The sequence below is a fragment of the Phascolarctos cinereus genome, unplaced genomic scaffold, assembly GCF_003287225.1.
Source record: "Phascolarctos cinereus isolate Bilbo 61053 unplaced genomic scaffold, phaCin_HiC Scaffold_4;HRSCAF=312, whole genome shotgun sequence".
Taxonomy (NCBI): Eukaryota; Metazoa; Chordata; class Mammalia; order Diprotodontia; family Phascolarctidae; genus Phascolarctos; species Phascolarctos cinereus.
The window spans coordinates 284,218,518-284,243,926 of NW_027555847.1; the positions used below are offsets into that span (position 1 = coordinate 284,218,518).

The window sequence follows — 25,409 nt, forward strand, 5'->3', positions numbered from 1 at the left end:
CATGTCAGGGAAAAGTAACGAAAGCCTTCATTCAGTACATTGGATGGACCCCTTGTGGTGAACTTATGGTATAGAATGGACAAAAGCCATGAAGGGCAGGCAGACATGGATGAGCTGTATCCTCCATTATTGGAGGAAACAACCTAATCAGTGAGATCAAAGCTCCATTTGGGAATTTAAGTATGCTCAAGTAAAGTTCTTATTAAGAACTCAATTACCCTTGACACATCCATGACCAGCATTAATTCACATGTATGTTTGTTTTCTGATTCTTGATATATTTTAAAAATCATGATTGACTTTTTAGAGAATTTTTGATTTGCACATTTCTTCTTTTACTTTAGCTTTAAAATTAATTTAATTCCTTCACAGCACTTTGGGCATAATTCTTATGGCATAATTTATGCTGAGTTTGTAAATATGAATACATGTTCATGATATTTTCTTTATCTCATTGGACATATAGTATTAGGCATTAAGGGAATAATAATAATAACAATAATGAGGTTTTCACACCCATTGTGTGGCTTTGTCTTTGCTTGATGATGCAGTGACATTCTGAAAGTAAAGGACTGAATTTATTTGGATATGTCTATGTACATATATACACATGCACAAGTGCTAAGTGGGAGGTTTTAATTTATTTCCCCTTAGCCTTGAAATAAAACTATCAGTTCCCATTCACCATTGCAATTAATTAGTCTTGACACCTCAACTTCTTTGACCGCGGAATGTATTTTGAAATGACTGCGAACAGAAATAATTTAATCTAATAAAGTATCAAGTGCTGTTGGTCACTAGTAACCAGTGCTGGTGGTTATAATGGAGAGAGAGAAAAAAATTCTCGAATGAAAATTCTATTATGTTCCTTACCAAAACTTTAGACATGGCAAACCTGCAGAATAATGGAAATGAGGGATGCTTGTCAATCAATAATGTTGGTTTAGTTTATTTCTTTAGGGAATACCACATTTCTAAGTCTTAGAGTTCATTTTTTCTCCAACCCAAATAGTTTTCTTTCTTTAAAATGTGATTATTGACTCCAAAGAGAATATTACAAAGGATGTCATCTGCTAATGGCAACCTCCAAACTAAAAGTAACAGTATTCATGAAACATGAAAAGCACATTTTAAAAAGATAGCCTCTTTTCAGATATATGGAATATAGACTTACTCTTTTGGTTAGCTGGGTATCCATCATGAAATTATGCACGTGTTTTTCAGCTTTGGTAAGTTCTAATTTCCTGGCAACCACAGCTACCACCAGTGCAGTGCAACCAGCACCCTGCAGATGACAAGAGAGAACCCCAAGGAATTACCATTGGGAGTATCACATGCAGCTTAAGATTCTTTACCTATGCAGAAAAACTGCATTGTAACAAGTGCATTATTTGGTAGATAGAAACATCATATTGGTACAAGCATTAAATATGGTCATCAAGTATTGTGAAAGACAGAGAGAGTAAAGTTTGAGTAAGTAAATAACACACTATCAATTTGAAGTGGTTATTTATAAATGACTTTTAGGGAATTTAAAATGACACCTGTAAATATTGCATTTCTATCATTAGAAGAAGATGCAGGTAGCTATATTTGCCAAGCATCACAAGCAACTTATTGAAATTAAAGAAAATGTTAAGAAGAATAAATATATAGTGTTATTTCTCAGAATGATTATAAAAATAAGGGGAAAATTACCATGAACCCATTTAGTGGAAATATGAATCAAAGGATCAATGACAGGCATTTTTCCTGGTAATGATTCAGCTGTAGACTGAATATTTATTATTTTGAATGAAGGTGAGTTCCATCTAGATGGAATGAGGAAGGGTACATCATTAAATGGCTTTACATAATATAGTATGTGCTCAATAAACAATGGTATTGGGAGGGAAAGAACACTTTATTCCTGGAAAACTGGGGTACTATGTCTTTGGAAAATGATGTCCAATCTAAATATATTTAGAGGCATGTTAGGAGGCAGACAGAACTGGTTGAGTCATGGGTCACTCAGAAGTCAGGCACAAGGATTGTTTAAGTATTGGCTGAGCTGGGACAAGTGGTAGGAAAGACAGCTCTTTAGAGAGCAACATGCAGAAGGGTACAAGTAATAAGGGACCTTTATTAATATCACTTTTTATAAATGCACATATTTTTAATATTAGATAATACTTTTCTCCTCGGTACATATTTATTTTGTGACATCAAGGTATATACATTTGTTATAGGGAAGGTTCAATTCAAGTCCGTATTGGAATTTTCATGCTTGACCTAGATCTCAAAAAGCCCATGAGCTCTGGACTTGAGCCACTTTTTTTGAATTTGAAAGGAGAAGGCAGGTTTCACTCTATTTAGCGGCCCTAAGAACCTACTCCCTGGTAATCTGAGGGCACACAGTTCATGTAAGGTTTCATGGGCATAAACAGGTATGTTAAGGATTATGGTCTGGATACTGTGTTACAAGACCTGTATACATTGCTTCTTTCCAATGTAATGATATGCTGGATCACGAGGAGAGCTCCTGGGTTCTACCTATAAGCACAATGGCCCAGTGAATCATAACATCATGAGTTAGGACCTGAAGACATCATATTCCATCTTACAAATGAGGAAACTGAGGTTCGGAGAAATTGAGTGATTTGTCCTTAAGCAGACAACTACTTTTGGGTATCAAAGGTTAGATTTCTACCCAGTTCTCGACTCCAGGCCAGCATTCTATACACTACTCTCCTCTAAGAATGCTTTCCATTGTACTAGACTACCCAGGAGAACATGAGTATAGGTATTTTGTGCTTTAGCTAGAGGATGATGCCAAACTGCTAACCTGTTTATGACAGCATGTCCTATTGTTCACTACTGCTGTGGTCCCTTGGCTAGTAGTCATGTTACACTGCCTCACCCCCAGTGAGTAACTTTGTCCTTCTTACCACTGATACTTCTGGTAAACAAACAAACAAACAAACAAACAAACAACCAGTTACTCATTGGTTCAATTAGGCAGCTAGGTGGCCCAGTGGCTAGAGCATTGGGCTTGGAGTTGGGAAGACCTGAGTTAAAATCCAGCTTCAGACATTTGCTAAGCTGTGTATCACTGGACAAGTCACTTAACCTCTGTCAGCTTCAGTTTCTCAAATTGTAAAATGAGGATAATAATAGTGCCTATCTCACAGTTGTAGTGAGGATAAAAAGAAATAATATTTGTAAAGTGCTTAACACAGTGCCTAGCATGAGGATAGGGAAACTGTGGCCTTGAGGTCCTCAGGCGTGGCCCTTTGACTGAATCCAAACTTCACAGACATTTGGTTACAGAACAAATACTGAACAAACTGGTTCTGTGAAGTTTGGATTCAGTCAAAGGGCTGTACTTGAGGACCTAGAGGGCCACATGTGGCCTTGAGGCTGCAGGTTCCCCACTCCTGCCCTAGCATATAATAGACTTGTTGCCTACCCTTCTTCTCTTCCCATTAAATAAACATTTATTAAGTGCCCACTGCATGCAAAACACTGTGATAAGTACTAGGTGAAATTCTGGATATGAAATGGACCCTTTCCTTACAAAGCTTATGGGGAAAATGATTCAAAAACAGATAATCATAATAGGCAATAATGTGTAAAACTGCATCAAAGAGATACAAAATAAGGTGTTGTGTGAGGGCAAAGGGAAAAGGTTGTTGCTCATAGGAAGGATCAAAGAAAGCTTCGTTGAAGAAGAGGCATTTGAGTTAGGCTTTAAATGATAGGTAGGAAATTCAGCAGATCCAGTTGAGTAGAGAGGATATTTAGTAGAGGAATGAAGGCAAAGAACAGGCCAGTTTTGTTAGAATATGGTGAGCATTGTAGGAGTACTACTAGATAAGGCAAGAGAAGAGGGTGACAGAGCATGGAAGATAGTTCCAGCCTGAAAGGACGTGACTGCCGGCCCAAGGAATTTGAACTTTTCTTATTAGACAGGAGGGAATCACTGAAGATTCCTGAACAGGCAAATGGTATAACCAATGATATGAATTTTAATTGCAATTAGACGTCTTCAAAAATGTCAGCTGTAGTCCAAAGTTAAAAAATAAAAACATCTTAACCTTTAGCAACATTGCATTTCCTTTTTTAATTCCAAAATCATAAAGTAATTTTTTCCTCCCTCCTCTCTAGCTAGCTCCTTCACAAATTCTTCTCTAACCTCCCTGCCCTACCCCCATACTACTGAAATCCTATAGGAAAATTCCCTTCTGGCACCTCAATTTTCAGATTGGTGGCTTCGAACACTATTTTAAGAAAGTCCAACTATTCTGCTTCACTCCTTTCTCTTTGGTCCCCTTCTCCACAGCTTTCTTGCCAACTGCCTTGCTTATGGACATATATGTACATTTTTTCAAACCATACCTTTTAGATCTGGAACCAAGAACCATGATCAAATCAATTCTGTCACTGTTCCTGGATGTTAATCTACTTCTCCAAAATCTCACAATCCCTATACAATTCCTACCAAAGTGCCCAATTCTGGTTACTCTTCCCTAATAAGTGTCATCTCTCCTATTAAAATATAAATTTCTTGAGGGTAGGGACTGTCTTTGCTTTACCTAGGGTGTGCTTGGAATACCTCACACGCTTTATAAATGATTTTTTCATTCATTCTTTCCTACCTTTGCTAATCCAAGAAGTTTGTTTCTATAAACATTTTTTTAAAAGTTAGGATAGTAAATCATGGAGAATTTGATTTTTATTTTATTTAGAATTCAGAAAATTTTTAATTTAGGCATAATTCTGTGGCCTTGTTAGTTTGGCTTATTAGTTTGATTGAAAGTTTCATGTTCTACACATGAAAGGCCATGCAGAACAATGAAAAGAATACAGGATTCAGGATCAGAGAATTTGCATTCAAATCCTGCATCAACTCTTTAATACCTGTGCGACTTCAGGTAAGTCATATTCTCTCTGGGCCTCTGTTTTCTTATTTATAAAATAGTTTGTATTTAGAAAATACTGGACTAATATTTAAGTTCCCTTTCAGCTATGATCCATCAGAATGACCACACTACCGATGTGAATTCAACATTTAACCTGAATGAAGCAGGTCTGGAAAAGGGAACCCACCTTCCCTAGCACTGTCTCCCCAGTGTTTTATTCTTTCAGCAACACAGACATGGCTGTGCAGTGACCATGAAGAGTATTATTTCTTTAAAATGAGATTTCAGAAAGCTTGAAAGATAGTTTGTATTCAAAATTCTGTAAAGTTAATCAATAACATAAGAAAGGAACCCTGATCATTAACCATTTAAGCTAGTGGACACTTTATGGATAATCAAGTCCAGTTCATTCAGGAAACTAAAGCCAAAATTTAAGTAATGTGTTCAAAATGCTTCTGTTTCACATTAAAAATGATTTTTCCTTCCTATGGTTTACCTTAGCTGGGTCTTTACACAGGCATATCCCAAGTTAATTGATGTCTATGGTATTTGATTTACCACAGAGATAATTTTTGGTGGTACATTCAAGAGATCATTTTACTCATGTTTATATCCCTTGTTTTGAAGATTACAACTGTATAAATTGTTATTATTTACAAATCCAACACAGCTTGCAGTAAAAAACAAAGGCATTCATGTTCTATGGTATGGTTGGCTTACTGCAATACAGTCCTGTTCCAATGTCTTGTTGGTGTGATGGTGACCCTGATTTCTCCAAAGATATTCTAATAGAGAACAAACAATGGTAGATCCTATATCAAATTGATGAATTAGCCTACTTAGGTTTGGAGAGATTCATCAGCACAAGGTTGGCTACAAAGTAACACACTTTTATGATAACAGTAACTCATAAAGACCTGATGAAACCATGGATCCTTGAAGTATTAAAGTATGACTAATGTCTATTCTACCAATCTTAAAGTGAAAAGGAAATGGAAAGATGGAAGTGACACCTATGAATTTCTATTTGTATTAAATTATTTTCTTCATTTGTTGACAATGATATTAAATTCAGAATAATAAAAATTAGAAAGCAAAAGACTTTCATTACTAATTTTCAACATTACATAACTATGGTTAGAGTGAAGAAATAGAGAATAAGAAACTTATTAGGACAGGAGAGAAAAGAGAAGGTAGGCATAGAACTAAAAGGGTAATTTGCTGCTATCCTGTTGTCTTCTTTTCATATAGTAGATTGTGTATCTAGAGTAAGATAATGTCTGGGCTGAAAAATTCTGAGGATTCTTTACAATGAACTGTTTTTCTGTTCACTCTCCTACTTTAGGTGTTGGAAAAAAATTAATATTGCCTAAACACAGTTATAATCATGGATTTAATTCCATTTGTTTAATGATCATATCTGTATGGATCACATGAATATTATCCACTAATCTCAGCAACTAGTATTAAGGAGAAGTATCAGTGATATTTTATTTTTAGTAAGCAAAGAATATAAAAATCAGATGCTCTTCAGAAGCTCTTTTAGAAAGAATGACAGGTGTCCTACTTCTGATTAAAATGACGACAGGAAAAGGTTCTGAAAAGCCTACATATACATATAGCAAAGATCTAAAAAAGACACTAAATGGAATTGTGAACAAGACATGCAGAAGAAGCAACAATAAATACATTCATCTGGCCATGACGGAAAAAAAGAGAGAACTAGATGCCTATAACTGCTGGGAAAGGCAACCTGTAAAGAAAGCCAGTAGAAGCACAGGTAAAGAGATTCGTCAGCACCCAATATGGGGTGGTGAAAAATTTGGCCACAGTAAAAAGTTTCTGAACAGGCAACAACCAAAAATTAATTCAAAATCAAATTCTAATGAATTCGAGGTGTTTCTGGCAGCACTTGCCCCGAGTTGCTTTGGGCAACTTCACTGCAGCCTGGGTTCTGAATTCAAAGCATGCGTACTTTGTACTGTGCATGCACTCAGGCCATGCAATATCAACAAACCCTGGAATGCAAAAAGTTTAAGTACCCTTACTCTAATGGTAACCCAAGGAGACATCACTCTGTTCCTGGAGAACCAGAAGCTTGTGGAGCTCTGAAAGGGAAGCTCTAGGGGACCTGAAAGTCAACAGTGCTCTGATTATGGATGCTTCCAGGAGGCTAGACGCCAGTAGCAGTGAGTGGAGACACTTTATGGGGGACTAAAAACGAAATGTTCTCATTCTAGGATTCAAGAGTCCTAAAAGCTACAGTACTTTGGCTTGAGATAATGAGGGGAGGAGGTAGCCCGCAAGAAATCAAAATTAGGACCAAAAAGGAACGGAGCCCCTCATCAACAAGTACAGAATAGGCCAGACTCTCGCACAGTCCCAAACCAGGAAATGAGAGTGCAGATATGAATAGAAGACACCAAATACAATAACAAAAGACTTTGGGTCAAAAGATGCACAAGAGGTAAACACAACAGAAGAAAGTAGCTCAATGTAATAAAGCCATAGGGTGGTGAGTAGGGTGGGGAATGACCTACCAACAAGGAGTACTGGAGTGCTCCTGGATAAAATAAAACAAGATATGTTTTTTAAAATGACATAATATTATAAGATGATATGACATGTAGGTTTAGGCTGTGTCTGTGTGGACAAAATGAAGTGGAGATTTGAGAGAATTAACACAACAGTAAACTGTTTTGCAGAATGTTTTAATCTGCCTCCCACAAACTTGCTTATGTGAACTTGTATAATATCCAGAAAATTTCAGGACCCCAGTTTCCTTATTTGCAAGATGATGACTTGAACTAGATTTTCTGATGCTTGAGCTCTAAGGTCCTTTCCAGTTCTAAAATTTTATTTTTATATGAGAAAGAGACACATATACTCCAATACAGAAAAAAGGTAAAAAATTGAAAATAAAAAAAAAACCCAACAAACAAACCTAGGCTTTGGGACTTGAATTAATGAGACTAGGCCTGCATGTAGTAAGACAGCTTGCCGAAGTAGATGGTTGTCAGGTTTGGCCAATTGTAGTAAAACAAAAAGGACAATTAAATGTATTTAATTTACTAAGTAAAGAATGTCAAGAATACTAAAAAAATGAAAACAGAGTTCCAGAGGAGAAAAAATTGGAAGGCAAATAAAGAACAGAAAGGGGAAAACCTTACCCAAATAGTTGATGCCCTGAAAATTAAAATGGAACAAACAGAACTCAATAACTTCAGAAGGCAAAAAGAAATATTAGAACAAAATTAAAGAAGAAAAATGGAAGAAATACATGGTATATACTATCAGAAACAAATGACCTTGAAAAGAAAAAAAAGTGAATTTCAAAATAATTGCACTCCTTGAAAGTCATAACCAGACAAAAAACTTGAGCAATACATTTTAAAAAATCACAAATAAAAACTACCCAGATCTATTAGAATCATAAGACAAAGTAAAAATAGAAAGAATACACTAATCACCTCGTGAAAGACATCTCAGATTCAGAACTCCTAGGAATGCCATAGCCAAAATCCAGAGCTTTTAGATACCTTGAATCACAGCCACCACATCATAAATACCAAGATGAACTTTTGAACTTGAGCTAAATGCAAACAGAGTGCTCTTGGAAAAACTGAGATTTAGAATGTTACCATTAGCGATTATAAATCCAAATTTGATTTAGTCAAAATTTGACCTGAAATTAGAATCATAATGTGGTCTCATTTACAGTGAGATATGTTCTCTTATTAGGGTAATTGTGATAAGCCAGAACTTTATGAAAATTATATTTGCTATTTGGCATTAATGAAATAGCCTGGAAAATGCATGGATCAGGAAAACCTGAGTTAAAATCTAGTTTCAGAAATATATTAGCTGTGTGACCTTAGGCAAATTACTTCATCTCTGTATACCTTAGCTTCTTAATCTGTAAGGGGAATAAATCATAGGACCCACCTTCCAAGGTTGTTGTGAACATCAAATAATTGTGAAGTACTTAGAGTGTATGGCACATAATAAGCAGTGTATAAATGCTGTTAAGCACTATATAAATGTTGGTCTTGAATGAAATCAGTTTAGAATGCCCAAAATGATAAAATGAATGATTTTCTATGGAAGATAATTTGATAATGCATTTGACTGAATTGATATTATCTGATTAGGAATAAGTTCTGTTTCAGATTTTAAATACATGAAATTTTTTTATATTGTGAAATTTGGGAAATGATTTTATCAGAAATACTATTAGAAAAAAAACTTCTCTTTTAATCTGGATGCTGTTAGGTTATGAATTGAATTTTTAAAAGAATGTAGCAAAATGTTTGAAAATAAAATATTTAATGGGAGTGTATTTGTTTTAAAGTGGATAACAGAATAAAGAATTACTTTTACATAATTACATCTGAGATTATTTGCCTGTCACTTGTGAGTATTATGAAATTATATCTGTTAAGAATAGTATATGTTGAAGTTACATCCTTGAACCAACTTAGTAACAATAGGGAGCAGCTAGGTGGAGCAGTGGATAGAACATTGGGCCTGGGGTCAGGAAGATCTGAGTTCAAATCCTGCCTCATACACTGAACTAGCTGTATGACCCTGGGCAAGTCACTTAACCTCTATTTGCCTCAATTCCTCATCTGAAAAAATGGGGACACACTGGAGACAGAAATGGCAAATCATTCCACTATCTTTGATAAGAAAATTCCATGGACAAAATCCGTTAGAGTCAGACATGCCAAAAAAAAAAAACCAAGAAGAAATAACAATAGACAATAAATTAAAAGATTCCATTTTGCCTAGAGGTAAATAGGCAATACAGACAGTACATAGTGGTTAGAATTTCTCTGGGGTCTTCAGTCAACTATCATGTATTCTTTGTATATGTGAATGTACAAAATATCACAGTGATAGGATGCCATGATTAGTTTTTTTTGTTTGTGTTTGTTTCTTATTTTAAAGAGTTCACTGGGGGTAGTGAGCCTCAGTGTTTCATTTTAACACATCTTTTTTCCAGTCCTTTATTTATGAAGACACTTATGTGATGATGATGAATTAGCATCCTTATGGAAGGACTTTGTTTCACTGTATTAAGCAAAAGAAGAGAAAAGTGGTTACAAGGTAGTGGGTCAGTGTGATCTCTGTGTTTAAGGGTTCTATAATCCAGAAAAATATCAATACAATCTTGAGCACTGTTGTGACAGGCTAAATATATAAAAAGACATAAAACTAGAGTTTTATTCAAACATTTTGTACAACTAATGCTAATATTTTAAATTAAATTTCCTTTCTTTAAAGCATAATAAATTTTAAAGGGAATCTGTGGCATTCAATTGACAGAGGAGATTAACAAGAAATGAAAAGAAAGCTACTCTTGGAGCTCACTTCCCCTAACAACAGCACCACATCCTAACTCTAAGGTAGCACACAGAGATCTCATAAAACAAGTCTTTTTGTAAGATCAGACTTTATGTTGGCTTAGACACCTAACGAATAGATACATGTTCAGTTCATGTACAATAAAGGCTACAAAATGTTGCAAGCAGTCAGAATTAAAGTACCACAGTCACTATCACACAAAACTTAGTAACAACTATAGGAAAGGAGAAAAAAAAATCTTGAAATGAAATATTCCAAAATTCAAAATATAAATTATTATAATGGAGTGACCATAAAAACTCAGTATAATTTTCAGGTAAAAATGCACTTTTAATTGAACAGGGGACTTTTAAATGCAACACATACATGGGGTGTTCACTCACACAGTGGTGACTCTCAAACAGAGTGTATGAACACCTATTTTTTGCTGTAGTCTCTCCCTCTCACTTTAGTCAGCCTTTACAGAGGAAGATTTAGGTTCCCAGAGAAAAATCCCCATAACCTTGTTGGCGGAGGAGAAATGTACTTCCCCAAATCACCAATTTAGCTCTCAAGACCCCTGATGTGTGTTTCCGTTACATAAACATGCCATTCACAATGATGCCAGTTTTGGATCATAAATATAACCACTTACTTAGAAATAAGGCAAAGGAAATAATGACAACATCACAGATATTTGTATATTAAAGCAAATGTAGGAATAATAAACACAACAAAATCTACATACTAACTTGGTTCACACTGGCCCACAAATGTACTCACTATCTGTGGGACAGAGTGGGCACACAAACTTAGAAGGGAAACATGAGTGAGGAAACCCCATATGCTTGATTTAATTTATAATCCCGGACTTCAGACTTTGATGTCATCGGTCAATTCGTTAACATTCCACACGAAACTGCTTTCTGCTGCTGGTTTTATTCTAATCCTCACTGGTTTTTTTTTGTTTTTTGTTTTTGTTTTTTTAGCTAACCAAATACCCCTTTCTTCTCTTTTTTAACCACTAAAGTGTAGAAAACACTTAAATTCACAATCACCTTTAAAAGGACATTAAACAATGTTACAGTATTAAATGACAAACAGAGAGGAGTCAGAGAATTACAAAGTCCATCAGGCTGGCTCCCCTGGGAAATGCAAATAAGCACAGCCAGATCTTCACCAGCATAATCCAATCTTAGAGTAAAAGCTCACAACAAAATTGTTCATTTTTCTGTGCAATATAGAAAATTCCAGTCAGTTCTTCAGTCATCAAATTACTGAAGTCCATTTAGATCTCAACATTTCTTTTTATTCATGAAAGGAACTACAAAATATGCCATTCCCTTCTCTGCTTTTCCTCCTTAAACAAGAGAGGTTAGCAAAGAACACAAGGCATTTCTGAAAGGTTTCCCTTCTCTCAAACTATGTAGGTAGGGCAGAAGGGCAAGTAATTAAGCTCCCATTCATTGTGCTCCACTCAGGATCTTGGAACTGAAGCTTCTGGTCAGCTGACAACTTCTGCTGCCACTTCTCAGGCAGCTCCAATAGATCTAGCTTGTCTTTCCTGGTCCCTGCTGAGCCTTCCATCTCCTGCCCATTCTGGACCACTCCTGTGAGACTTCTTCAACTCTTTCACTGTGCTTTCAATAGCTTATACCAGAGCTTCTTCAGTGACTCACCTTTTGCTTATGAGGTAAGACTCTCCGAAGATCCTCAGTGACAATGGTCTTTTTAAAAACTATCCCTTAGTCTCTAAATATTTTTATGTTTTTTCATTTCGTGAATTTTACCTTCTTAAAACAGTTGCATGTAAATGAGATAAGGGACCGCAATGTCCTGCATTATTATTTATTACTTCTCAAAGCGCTGCTCTTACAGTATGTCTTTGAAGACTGTGCTTTTTCACAATCAAATTTTGTAAGATTTTATTAATAAATGAAAGATCTCTGCCTTTTAAAACCATTAGATTTCATATACACACAAGACTTTGTCCTAATCCTTTAGAAGTTGATTTAAGACTTCAAATTTTTGCCACAATTCATTTTCTGTCCCAAATTGCTCATGTAACTCTTTGAAAATTGTTTCTTTATACATGGATTTTAGCTATTTTAATAAATCAAAGTTCTTTTCCTACTCCTGTAAGGCATCAAATTGCTCACTAAGGAAAGAGGCAATACCATTCAAGGTTGTTGGGAGGAAAACATGAGATAATATTTGTAAAGCACTTTGCAAACATTATATATTAATGCTAGTTATTATTGTTGTTTTAGGAGGGATAGCAATCATAATCTCAGACAACGGAACAATAAAAATAGCTATAGTATAAAGACATAACCACGCAAACTATATTTAAAGGCATAATATTTGATAATAAAAATATCAGTACTTACTATATAAGTAAGCTGAATGGCAGAGCATCTAATTACTTAAAAGAAAAATGAATTAGAGATAAGAATAAAGAATAAAAATAATATAACTGAGGGAAATAATAAAAGATAATAAATAACAAAGAAGTTAAAAAACTTGAATAAAATACTAGAAATGTTGTTTATGGCACTTTCATAAGATCTGACTATGCTCTTAAACACCAAAATATCATAAATAGAATTTGAAAAGTAGGCATAGAATACATCTTTTACTGACGATGGCACAATAAAAATTATTATTTTTTTAAAAAGGGCATTTCAAGAAAGGATTCAAATTTTGATGGGAATGAAATAATTTAATCCTAACAAAATGATGGGTCATAGAACAAATTGTGTAAGCAATGGATAATTTTTTATCAATGAAATGAACAATCAAAACTTTTGGGATTCAGTCAAAGTAGCCCTTTGAAGAAAATTTATATCTCTAAGTACGTTCATTAACAAAAGACAGACCAGATTTTAAAAAGTCAAATGAGAATATATATGCATATATATAACATATTATATATAATATAAACATACATATAGAATATATAAAAGCATATACAATATATAAAAACCAGCACGTAAACACTAAAAATAGAAATACCAAAAATCAAAGATGAGATTAAGAAAATTGAAAGCAAAAGCAATACTGAACTGTTAAATAAAACTAGGATCTTGAGTTCTTTTTTTCTTTAGAACCAATTAAGAAAATAATACAATATTAGCTAGTAAGATTTTGAAACAGAAGAAAGAAAATCAAATTACCAAATCAGAAATGAGAAAAGAGAATTCACAATAAATGAAAAAGCAAGGGAAATTATTAGGAAATATTTTTGCCCAATTACATACCAACATAAACAGATAATAGATAACACATGAAATTGGAAAATACTTACAAAAAAAGTTAACAAAAGAAATCAAGAATTTTTAAAAGTTATTTTACTTCATTAAACATTTCTCAATTATATATGCATATATATATATATATATATATATAATTCAACAATCATTTAAAAATTTTTCGAGTTGCACATTTTCTCCCTCTCTGCCTCCCTCCCCTATTCTCTCCATTAGAAGACAAGTAATTTGATGTCAATTGTATATGTGAAGTCATGAAAAATGTGTTTCCATATTAACCATGTTGAAAAGAAAACAGAAAGTAAAATAATAAAAATAAAGATAAAAAAAGTATGCTTCAATTTGCATTCAGAGTTCATCAGCTCTCTCTCTGGAGGTCCTTTGAAATTGTCTTGGATCATTGTCTTGATCAGAGTAGCCAAGTCTTTCACAATTGATCATCCTTACAACATTGCTGTTACTGAGAAAAATGTTCTCCTAGTTCTGCTCACTTCAGTTTGTATCAGTTCATATGTCTTCCCAGTTTTTTCTGAAATGATTCTGTTTATCATTTGTTATAGCCCAATAATATTCCATCACAATCATATTTGTTCAGCCATTCCCCAATTGATGTGAATCCCCATGATTTCTACCACAAAATGAGCTAATTTTTTTTTTAACAAATAGATATTTCTCACTTTTCTTTCATCTCTTTAAAATACAGACCTAGTAGTGGTACTGTTGGGTATGCACAGTTTTATACCCATTTGGATATAATTCCAAATTGTTCTCCGGAATGGTTGGACTAGTTCACAACTCCACCAACATTGCATTACTGTCACTAATTTTTCCAAATCCCCTCCAGCATTTGTCAGTTTCCTTTTCTATTGTGTTAGTCAATCTGATGGGTATGAGGTGGTATCTCAGAGTTGTTTTAATTTGCATTTCTCTAATCAGTAGTGATTTAGAACATTTTTCATGTGACTATTAATAGCTTTGATTTATTCTTCCAAAGACTGTCTGCTCATATCCTTTGACCATTTATCAATTGGGGAATGGCTCTTATTTTTATAACTCTGGCTCAGTTCACTATATATTTGAGAAATGAGACCTTTATCAGAGAGCCTTGCTGTAAATCTCCCCCACCCTCACTTTCCTGTTTTCCTTCTAATTTTGGCTGCATTAGTTTTGTTTGTACAAAAGCCTTTTAATTTCATGTGATCAAAATGACCTACTTTACTTCCCATAAGCCTCTCTATTTCTTGTTTAATCATAAACTCTTCCTTTATCCATAGACCTGACAGATACATCTTTCCATTTTCCCTATTTTGCTTATGATATCACCCTTCATGTCTAAATTATGTACCTATTTTGACTTGACATAGTTTCTGCCAAACAGCTTTCTAGTTTTCCCAACAATTGTTGTCCCAAAAGCTTGGATCTTTTATGTTTATCAAACACTAGATGATTATGGTCATGTACCACTACGTGTTACATATTTAATTAATTCTACTGATTAGCCATTCTATTTCTTATCCAGTACCAGATGTTTCTGATGATTATTACCATTTTGTAATACAGTAGACCTGGTACTACTAGGCCACTTTCCTTTACATTTTTTTTTTCACCAAGTCCCTTGATATTCTTGAGCTTTTACTCTTCCAGATGAATTTTGTTACTATTTTTTCTAGCTCTATAAAATTATTTTTTTGTTAGTCTGATTGGCATAGCACTGGATAACTAAATCAAATTAGGTAGAATTGTCATTCTATTATATTGGCTCAGCCTACCCTTGATTTCTCTAATTGTTTAAATCTGTCTTTATTTGTGTGAAAAGTGTTTTATAATCATCTCCATAAATCCCTGGGTTTATCTTGGCAGATAGACTCCCAAGTATTTTATATTGTGTGCAGTTATTTTAAATGGAATTTGTCTTTCTATTTCTTCCTCTGGGTTTTTTGGTAGTATATAGAAATGCTGATGATTTAGGTAGGTTTATTTTATATTCTACAACTTTGCCGAAGTTGTTAATTTTCTCTAGGATTCTCTAAGTATATCATTGTATCCTCTACAAAGAGTGATATTTTGTTTCCTCATTGCCTATTTTTATTCCTTCAATTTCTCCTTCTTGTCTTATTGCTAACATTTCTAGTACAATATTGAATAATAGTGGTGATAATGGACATCCTTGCTTAACTCTTCCTACTCTTATTGGGAAGGCTTCTGACTTATCCCCATTACAGATAATACTTGCTCGTGGTTTAAATAGATACTATTTAACATTTTAAGGATGGCTACATTGATTCCTATGCTTTCTAGTGTTTTTCATAGAAATAGGTATAGAATTTTGTCAAAGGCTTTTTCTGCATCTATTCAGATAATCATGATTTCTGTTGGTTTTGTTATTGATATGGTCAATTATGCCAATAGTTTTCTCAATATTCAACCAGCCCTGAATTCTTGGTACAAATCCCACCTGGTCACAGTGTATGATTTTTGTGATATTTTGCTGTAATCTCTTTGCTAATATATTATTTAAAATTTTTGCAAAAATGTTTGCTAGGGAAATTGGTCTATATTTTTCTTTCTCTGTTTTTACTCTCCCTGGTTTAGTTATCAAAACCATAGTTAGCAGGAATTTAGTAGAACTCCTTCTTTACCTATTTTTTTCAAAGAGATTATATAGTACTCAAATTAATTGTTCCTTAAATGTTTTATAAATTTCACTTGCAAATCCATTTCATCCTGGGGATTTTTTTAGGGAGTTCATTTATGGCTTAATGTTTTCTTTTTCTAAGACAGGGCTATTTAAGTATTCTATTTCTTCTGTTAATCTGGGCAACTCATGTTTTTGTAAATATTCATCCATTTCACCAAGATTGCCAGTTTTACTGGCATATAATCTGGCAAATAACTCCTAATAATTGCTTTAATTTCATCTTTATTGGCGATGAATTCAACCTTTACATTTTTGAAACTGGTCATTTGGTTTTCTTCTTTTTTTCAATCAAATTAACCAATGATTTATCTGCTTTATTGGGTTTTTCATAAAAACATCTCCTAGTTTTACTTATTAGTTCAAAGTTTTTTTAAACTTTAAATTTCACTAATCTCTCCTTTGATTTTCAGGATTTCCATTTTGGTATTTAATTGGGAATTTTTTTTTCCCTAACTGCATGCCCAATGCATTGATCTGTGTGCTTGTTCTCTCTCTCTCTCTCTCTCTCTCTCTCTCTCTCTCTTCTCTCTCTCTCTCTCTCTCTCTCTCTCTCTCTCATCAATGTACACAATTAGAGATATAAACTTTCCCCCAAGAATTGCTTTGGCTGCATTCTACAAATTTTGGAATGTTTTCTCATTGTCATTCTATTTAATGAAATCACAAATTATTTTTATAATTTGTTCTTTCACTAACTCATTCATTAGGCTTAGAGTGTTTACTTTCCAATTAGCTTTTTATCTTCTATGCATCTATATCCTTTCATTAAATGTAATTCTTATTGTATTATGGTCTAGAAAGGGTGCATTTAATATTTCTGCTTTTCTGCATTTGTTTGTGAGATTTTTATGCCCTAATACATGGTCAGTTTCTGTGAAGGAGCCATATACAGCATAGAAAAAGGTGTACTTCTTTCTATTCCCATTCAGTTTTGTCCAGAGATCTATCATATCTAACTTTTCCAAGATTCTATTCACTTCCTTGAAGAAGTCAAGAATTTAAATAAAGAAAATGAACAGGAGAAAAATGAACTCCCAAAAAGACAAAGCAACAAACCAACCCAGGACTAGATTAATTTAAAAGTAAATTACATTAAACACTCAAAATTAATTCCAATATTACATATTTGTTTGGAAAAAAATAAACAAAGTAGGGATTCTATCAAATTCTTTTTATGTGGTCATGTTACTTAAAAGAGGGAGAGACAAAGCAGAGAAGAAAAACTATAGGCTGATGCCTTTAACAATTGGAAACATGATAATATTGAACAAAATATTATCAATGAGGTTACTGAAGCATTTTGAAAAAAATTATACACTATGACAAAGTTGTATTTATATTAGCAATGCAAGGTTGGTTAGGAAAACTATAAAAGTATGAATAACAATACTAATAACAAAAGCAATACAATCATGATTACATCAATAGAGGTAGAAAAGGCTTTTTTTTTTACAAAATTTATTTACACATTTATTTTTTTAAAAAACATTACAAAGCGTAGGAACAAACTGGGCTTTTGATAATATGGCTGGTAAGTAGTGTATATCTAAAACCAAAAGCTAGCATTATAGGTAATGGAGAAACATGCAAGCCACCCTAATAAAAAAAAGTAGTAAAGCTATGATATTCATTATCACCACTATTATTTTTTTATAACTAGTATAATATTATGTTAGCTTCAGCAATAAAACAGGAATTTAAGAAATCCACAAGATAAGCAAAGAGCAAAGAAAATTTTTACTTTACAGATGATATGATGGTCTACTTAGTAAATTTGAAAAAAATTGAAACAAATAACTTCAGCAAAGTATAATCATATAAAATAAGCTCACATAAATTATCATCCTTTCTTTATATTATTTATAAACTCCAATAAGAAGAGATAGAAAAATTATATTCAAGGTAAGTACAAGATATTTAAAATATCTTGGGTCCACTGACCAAGATGCATACAGGAATGGTATGACATATGAACAAAATATTACAGAAATAAAGACAAACAATTAGAGAGATATTATTTGCTTATGGTTGGACCATGTTAATATATGTCAATATTCATGGATTAATCTACCTAATCAGTGCCATATCAATCAACACTAAAAGATTTCTTTGTAGAGGTAGGAGAAAACTAATAAGATTCACCATTTCCCCCTAGGCTGCTTTCTTGAACTTAATGATCTCCAGGAACTCTTCATTCTGTAAGATGAAATCAACTATGAAACTCACTCCTTCTCAGCATCCCTTACCCCTGGTGTCTCTTTCTTACTCTGGTGAGGTTGGAAAGTGGACATTGGAGACTTCTTCTCAGGACTTCATCACCTCCCCCTACCCATGATTTTCTGCTTCTTTCAATGTGTTGTCTCTCTTAATTAGATTGTGTTCTCCTTGACAACAGGGACTATCTTATCTCTTTTTTTGTATGCCTTGTCCATAGCACTGGGCCTTTCATGGGAGGTGCTTAGCAGATGTTCATTGACTCTGAGTCTGACTCATCTGGAGCAACAAATGGTCAAGAATCTCAAGGGAAATAATGAGAGTTAAAAAAAAAACTAGCAAGAAAGGGAACCTATCAATACTCTCAAAGATATTATATACGAGTTTAAAAAAAATAGAAAAGTTAATCATGGATGATACTGGCGTGTGAGATCTAGAAACAAATGAACATAGCAGCATAGCATTTGATAAACATGAAGGCCCAATTGTTGGAGTAAGGACCTACTACTTGATAAAATTTTTAGGTGAAGTAGAAAGAAGTCTGGCAGAAATTTGATTTAAATCACCACTCACACCATATTCTATAATAAGATCTAAATAGATATTTGATTTAGATATAAAAAGCTATATCATAAATAAATTAGGCCACATATGGTGACATACACTGTAGTCCCAGCTACAGGGAAGATTGAGGCTAGTGGCTCTCTTGACTTCAGGAATCCTGAGTTGCAGTGGGCTTTGCAGATCAGGTGTGTGAATGATCAGGGGACCACCAAGTTAGCTAGGAAATGACAAACTAGCCCAGGTTGGAAATGGAGTGATCTATAGGCAACTTATTCAAATGTATAAGAACAGGATCACTTCCTTAAAGGATATGAAGAAGCAGTTTCCGGGAGAAAAAAAAATCCAAACTATCGAAAATATGAAAAAATGCTCCAAATAATTAAAAGAGAATGCAAAATAAAACAGCTCTGAGGTTCCACATGATATCTATCAGATTAGGAAAAAAATGAGAAGAAAAAAGAAAATGACAATTGGAGGAACTGTGGGAAGACACATGAATTAATGTGCTAATTGGAATTGTGAACTGGTCCAAGAATTCTGGAAAGCACTTTAGAACTATATCCCCAAAGTCACATTCACTTTTATACTAAAATACCACTAGTCAGCCTATACCACAAAGTGATCAAAGAAAGAGGGGAAGGACCCATATATGCTAAATATTCACAGCAGAACTTTTTTGTTCTTGCAATAGAATTGATGACTAAGGGGGGATGTTGTAAGAGTATGACAGTGATAATGATAATGATGTACTGTCTCTACCCCCCCCAAAAAAAGGTAAAAAAAGAAAAGAGTGTCAATGAAACTTTTTTTTTTCAGTGCACAGAAGGAAATTTAGAGGGAGACACATACAAACCAGATAAATTTTGGAACTAACCTGCCTAGTATCTTATATACTTAAAAACATCAAGCTATACGTAAAAGAGTTTTGTGGTTTTATACATAATTCTTGTCTGTTCTTTATGTATAGATATGTTCAAGTTTATTGATGTTTGGTAGAAAATTTTAAAAATAATTTAAATCTGAGAGGTCTGAGGGTAATAGTTGTGGCAGAATGAGTTGAATACCTGCTTTCCCTTGGTAGATAATCAGGACTAAGATACTTTTGGAAGGATATTAAAATCCCATTTATAAAAGTAGAAAATATTGGCAAAAAGTATCATTTGGAGTCAGTTATTGTGTATTCATTGGTTCTGTTCTTTCTTAGTCATGTTTCTTCATCTTGACAAAACTTCTTGAAATGATTTTTTTTTTGGTGAGGCAATTGGGGTTAAGTGACTTGCCCAGAGTCATACAGCTAGTGAGTATTATATGTCTGAGGTCAGCTTTGAACTCAGGTCCTCATGACTCCAGGGCTAGTGCTCTATCCACTGTGCCACCTTGCAGCCCATTGTTGAAATGATTTTGAAGTGTGTTGAAGCACCCACTGCATAACATGATTTGGAGTTAATTTGATACCCATGTTGTTTTCTATTATTTTCTTTCTCTTTTTTTCTCTTCCTTCCTTCCTTCCTTCCTTCCTTCCTTCCTTCCTTCCTTCCTTCCTTCCTTCCTTCCTTCCTTCCTTCCTTCCTTCCTTCCTTCCTTCCTTCCTTCCTTTTTTCTTCACTTTTACCCAAGCCATTGCTAAGAAACTCTGGCTTTGGGGCCAGAGTACGAGACCAATAGCCAACAGCGCAAATAAAGAAAACTATGACAACTCCAAGCTTTTCACTTTTTTCTGGAATACTATTCAATGTATCTTTAATAAAATTTCAAAAAATTAGCATGTTTCACTATTTTTCATATTCCTAAAAAAGATATGTTCAACATGTGGTTAACCCAGAAAGTTTTCTTCTTGGATGAAAATAAATTCTTGTCAATATGACAATGGTTGTAATTCAATAATGTTATAATGCTGTTGTCTACTCCAGTGTAATTTAATCTGTGATGTAGCTTAGAAAAAATGTACAAGGTTTTACAATAAAAATTTATGAGGTCTAAGGTTTTCTGTTTCTTTAGTCAGCATAGATACAGTTTAGATTGCCATAGGCTACTCAATGAAAATAAATTGCTGTGTGATGTTAGCCACTTGGGAAAGACTTTTTTAACCAAAATGAGAAAACATATTCTGACTACTCTTTTCACACTACATTTACACTGTTAGAACAAGACTATGGTTAATTTAGATTAGCTGTGAAAAGACTACTGTGCCTGTCTACACATGTGGACACCAGAGAAAAGGCATGGCATTTCCATGGGCCTGAAGCATGAAGCATTTTGACTTGGATTTTGTTTGACATATTTTTTAGAATTTTTTTCTCCTCTTAAAAAGCAGCTCAAATCAAATTGAACAGACAAATGCAAGCAAAAAGAGTATGTTATATTTAGAGACCCTTGTATGGGCTGTTAAATTAAACTCTAGTTCCTTTCTCTAGTCTAGAAAACTTTTCCTTTATTCCAGCATGAAAATTGTGAGGCCTACTAATCACCCAAGAGGGTGGTCATTTTGCCACAATGTCTTATATACTCTATATAAAATATTCAAAGCAGAAACAAAGAAGTACTTTGTATAACATGACTATATTGGTCTACCATGAAATTTCCAAAAATCACAGTGAAAGGCTAACATAACCTCAATGTGTAATGATCAAAGACTCAAATCTCTAAGCGGATCAGGAAATCCATTTGCTAAAACTCTATGGAAAGTTAATGTTTTTCCTTTGAGAAAGGGTACCCAACACAGTAGAAAATAAAAGAATTTTTTTTCTGTTTAAGAGAGCATTTGGGCTAAGATCAATAGAAGAACAAGCAATTTTGTTATTGGAATGTACTACAGACAAAAATAGGAAATAAATATGGAGTTTATGAAATGAATAACCAGCCTAGCACAGATTATAAGATAGCAGTGATAGAGGACTTGGGTTATAGAAGCATTTTCTGGAGCCCTCATAATAGTGTCAGGAGTGCTAAAGTTCAGCATGAGTTAAAGATGGTGAGGAAAGCGGACAACAAAAATAGTAAAGTCTCTTCTTTGCTTCGTTCTCTCCCTCTCCTCCCTCCCTCTCCAGTCAAGGAGAATGACCTTTGCTTGGGAAGGGACAAAAAAAAATAGCCAAATAGCCAATAAGGAGCTGTAACCCAAGATAAGTAAAAGATAATTTTTAAAAAGCACTTAGTTGCTCTTGATGAATTAAAATCATTTGAGCAATGTGAACTAAATCAGTACTGGAAAAACTGACAGATTAGGATGTGATTGTGGAGCACCTGTCAGTAATATTTGAAAGATAATGGAGAACAGGAGACACATGGATTTATTGGAGAAGGTTAAGTGTCTCTTGATTCCTTGGAAAATTCTAGAAGTGATTATAAAAGAGATAATGAACATTTAGAAAAGGAAGAGATGATTACAAAATGATTATTGCTTTATCACAAAAAATAGGTCATGTAAGACTAACCTTATTTCCTTTTATGACAAGGTTACTAAACTGTTAGCTCAGGGGGATGCTATAGATAAAGTTTTCCTAGATTTCAGCAAAGCATTTGATCAAGTATTTCATGATATGCTTATAGAAAAGATAGAAATGTGGTCTAGATGATAGCACAATTATACAGAACTTATAGACTCCTCAAAGAGTTGACAATGATGATTCAATTTTAACTTGGTTATTATTGTTCAGTTGCTTCAGTCATGTCTGACTCTTTGTGACTCCATGTGGGGTTTTCTTGGTGAAAATACTGGAGTAGTTTGCCATCTCCTCTTTCCGTTTATTTAATAGATGAGAAAACTGAAGCAAACAGGGTTAAGTGACTTGCCCAGGGTCATGTAGCTAGTAAGATTCTGAGGCCAGATTTGAACTCAGGTCTTCCTGACACTCTATCCACTGCACTACCTATTTGCCCTGTCAACTTGGCAGGCAGTCTCTAATGGAGTACCTTAAGGATTTATCCTTACTCTGTCCTTTTTTCCATTTTTATCAAAATCTTGTATAAAAGAATAGATAGCATGACTATAAAATTTACAGATAACACAAAGCTGGGAAGCATAGTAGATTACAAAGTCAGGATCCACAAAGATGTTGACATTAGGGTGAATTTAACAAGATTAAATTCAATAGTAATAAATGAAAAAATTTATATTTGAGTTTAAAACATCAACTACATATGGAAGAGAGATGGTTAGGGGGCAGTTTGTCTGGAAAAGATCTGGGAGTCAAGAATGTGAAATAAGAACCTCCCCCCCATGCACACATATGTACATGTACATATATGTATGTATGTATGAATGTATGTATCATCCCTTTGTACTCTGCCCTGGTCAAACTGCATCTAGAGTATTATGTTCTGGGCACCACAGTTTAGAAAGTGCATTGCTAAGCTGGAAATCGTTCTGAAGAAGGAAACCAAGATGGTGAAGGCCCTTGAGTCAAAGCAATATGAAACTGTATTGAAGGAAATGGTGGAGGTCATACTAGACAAAACATTTGAGGTGCATATGATAGTTTCCTTTGGTATTTTCATGTGTGGGTTTGACTTGCTAGCTATCTAGGTCTCTTCCAATTTTTAATCTGTTAATTTCTCTGACAAAGTTCGATTGTTGTCAGATAGATTTCAGTCAAAAGTATCCTGTCTGATCTATTTCCATTTAAAAACCATGTTTTCCATTTGGTTTGCCTTTAACATTATAAAACTAGCTTAGCACCCAAATTTCATTAGCTCTCAAATATTTATTTATTTTCCTTACTAAATTCCTATTACAATGCTCATCCTTGTATAGAGGTGATCTTGAGTTCTCAAAAAGAGCCCGGTCTTTGGCAGGTCCTACCACATCAGAAAGGTTTCAGGTACGGCCACAACAAGGGATGACAATTCTATTTTCTGACGACCAAAATAGCTAAGTTTTGGCCACAACAATGCTAAAAGATCAGCAGTATATTTTCAAAGGTGGTTTGTGTTGGTAAAGGGAATACACCTATACAAATACAGTCATAGATCCTTACATTATTGAATTATTTGTGTTACTTTCTTAATTAAAAAAAAATAACCTCCACCAACAAAAGGATTTCATTTACTGCAAAGAAACATAAGTGATAATTCAACCACCAACATGCCTACAAATAATCAAATTAGCAGTTTCAAAATCAAATCAATTTTCAATTCACAAACATTTACCATGAAACAAGGAAAGCTGTTAGGTGAGAAAGGAGTCAAAAAAAATCATCTCTGAATTCAAATAACTTAATTTTTAAGTTGTACCCTCTTTGTACAGGGTACAAATCATTCATTCTTGAATTAAAATAACTAAAGAAATACAAACTTCTTCCTAAAATAGTATAGCGAATATTCCTATAATTAAATCATTAATATTATAGGTGGTGGGAAATCTGTTACAGGTCACCAAATTTAGTATGATGAACAACACTCAGAGAATTTCAAAAATAATTTCCCTGTATGAGAAATTTGGGGTTTCCAGATCCTTGAATCTAGACACATTTTACAGGATGAATGTTGATTTAATTTTGCTTATCATAAAGAAGAGTTATGTTTCTGATGTGAAGCACAATATAATACAAGTAACTAAATGGTAAAATTCAGAGTGAGATATTCAGACCTTATTTTAATAAATTATTTTATGTCAATTCTACTTCTACTTTTGGAAGAAAATAAGTCTTTTTTAAACCTGGTTATCAACTTTATTTGATAATTTTGCTCACAGAATTATCATGAATGAGATATAACAGTGCCAACCAGGGATACTAGCTGAGGAGTGGAATCAAGGAGTGCTGGGAAGTCACAAAAACTTCCAGCTATACTTGCCTGTACCCAGAAGAAAGCAGCAGACACATTTCTTATGAATTTTTCTTGGGATCCACTGAGGGGAGAAGTGAAGATCCATTTAGGGCACTGATGGGAAATTTAGCCTTATGACTGAAAAGGCCCATCATCCCCTCCTGCTGCTCTGCATAAAATAGAAATTGTTGTAAGAATTTAAAGATAGGTTCTTCTCATCTGGTCCTTTTGTTGGTAAGATTAGTTGAATATCCATGAAAGAACCAAACAGTAAAATACTCCTTTAAAACTTTATTTGATGTTCAAGATTTCTGATAAAAAACATTCTATGAAAGATTAAAAAGGATCCCATTCTTGACAGTTCGCTCATTGACTTAAACATAAAATTTAGGGAACGGCTTAAAATATGCAGCATTTAATCCTGAGCATGTTCACTTATAGAAAAAGGGAACTATTATTTCATCAGAATAAAAGGTAGCAGACAATATAACAGATCACACACAGCTTAATTTTTTTTTACATTAGCCATTTCTCTCTCCCCATGGTCATTGCATTTTGAAATACAATAATTAATTTAGTGTAACTCTTATGGCTGATGTGGATGGGGTAGAAAATTACTGACTTTTACTACTGCCTGAGTCACTCTGTGAT

General features: G+C 33.9%; 1 protein-coding gene across 1 annotated transcript in view; it reads right to left on the bottom strand.

The window, feature by feature from the left end:
• KCNN2 (potassium calcium-activated channel subfamily N member 2) overlaps nucleotides 1-25,409 on the bottom strand; it is a 190,947-nt gene that overhangs the window by 20,799 nt on the left and 144,739 nt on the right. The window contains exon 6 of the mRNA XM_021009472.2: nucleotides 1,175-1,285. Within this exon, the coding sequence (XP_020865131.1) occupies nucleotides 1,175-1,285 (111 nt within the window). The remainder of the gene's footprint in view (nucleotides 1-1,174; nucleotides 1,286-25,409) is intronic.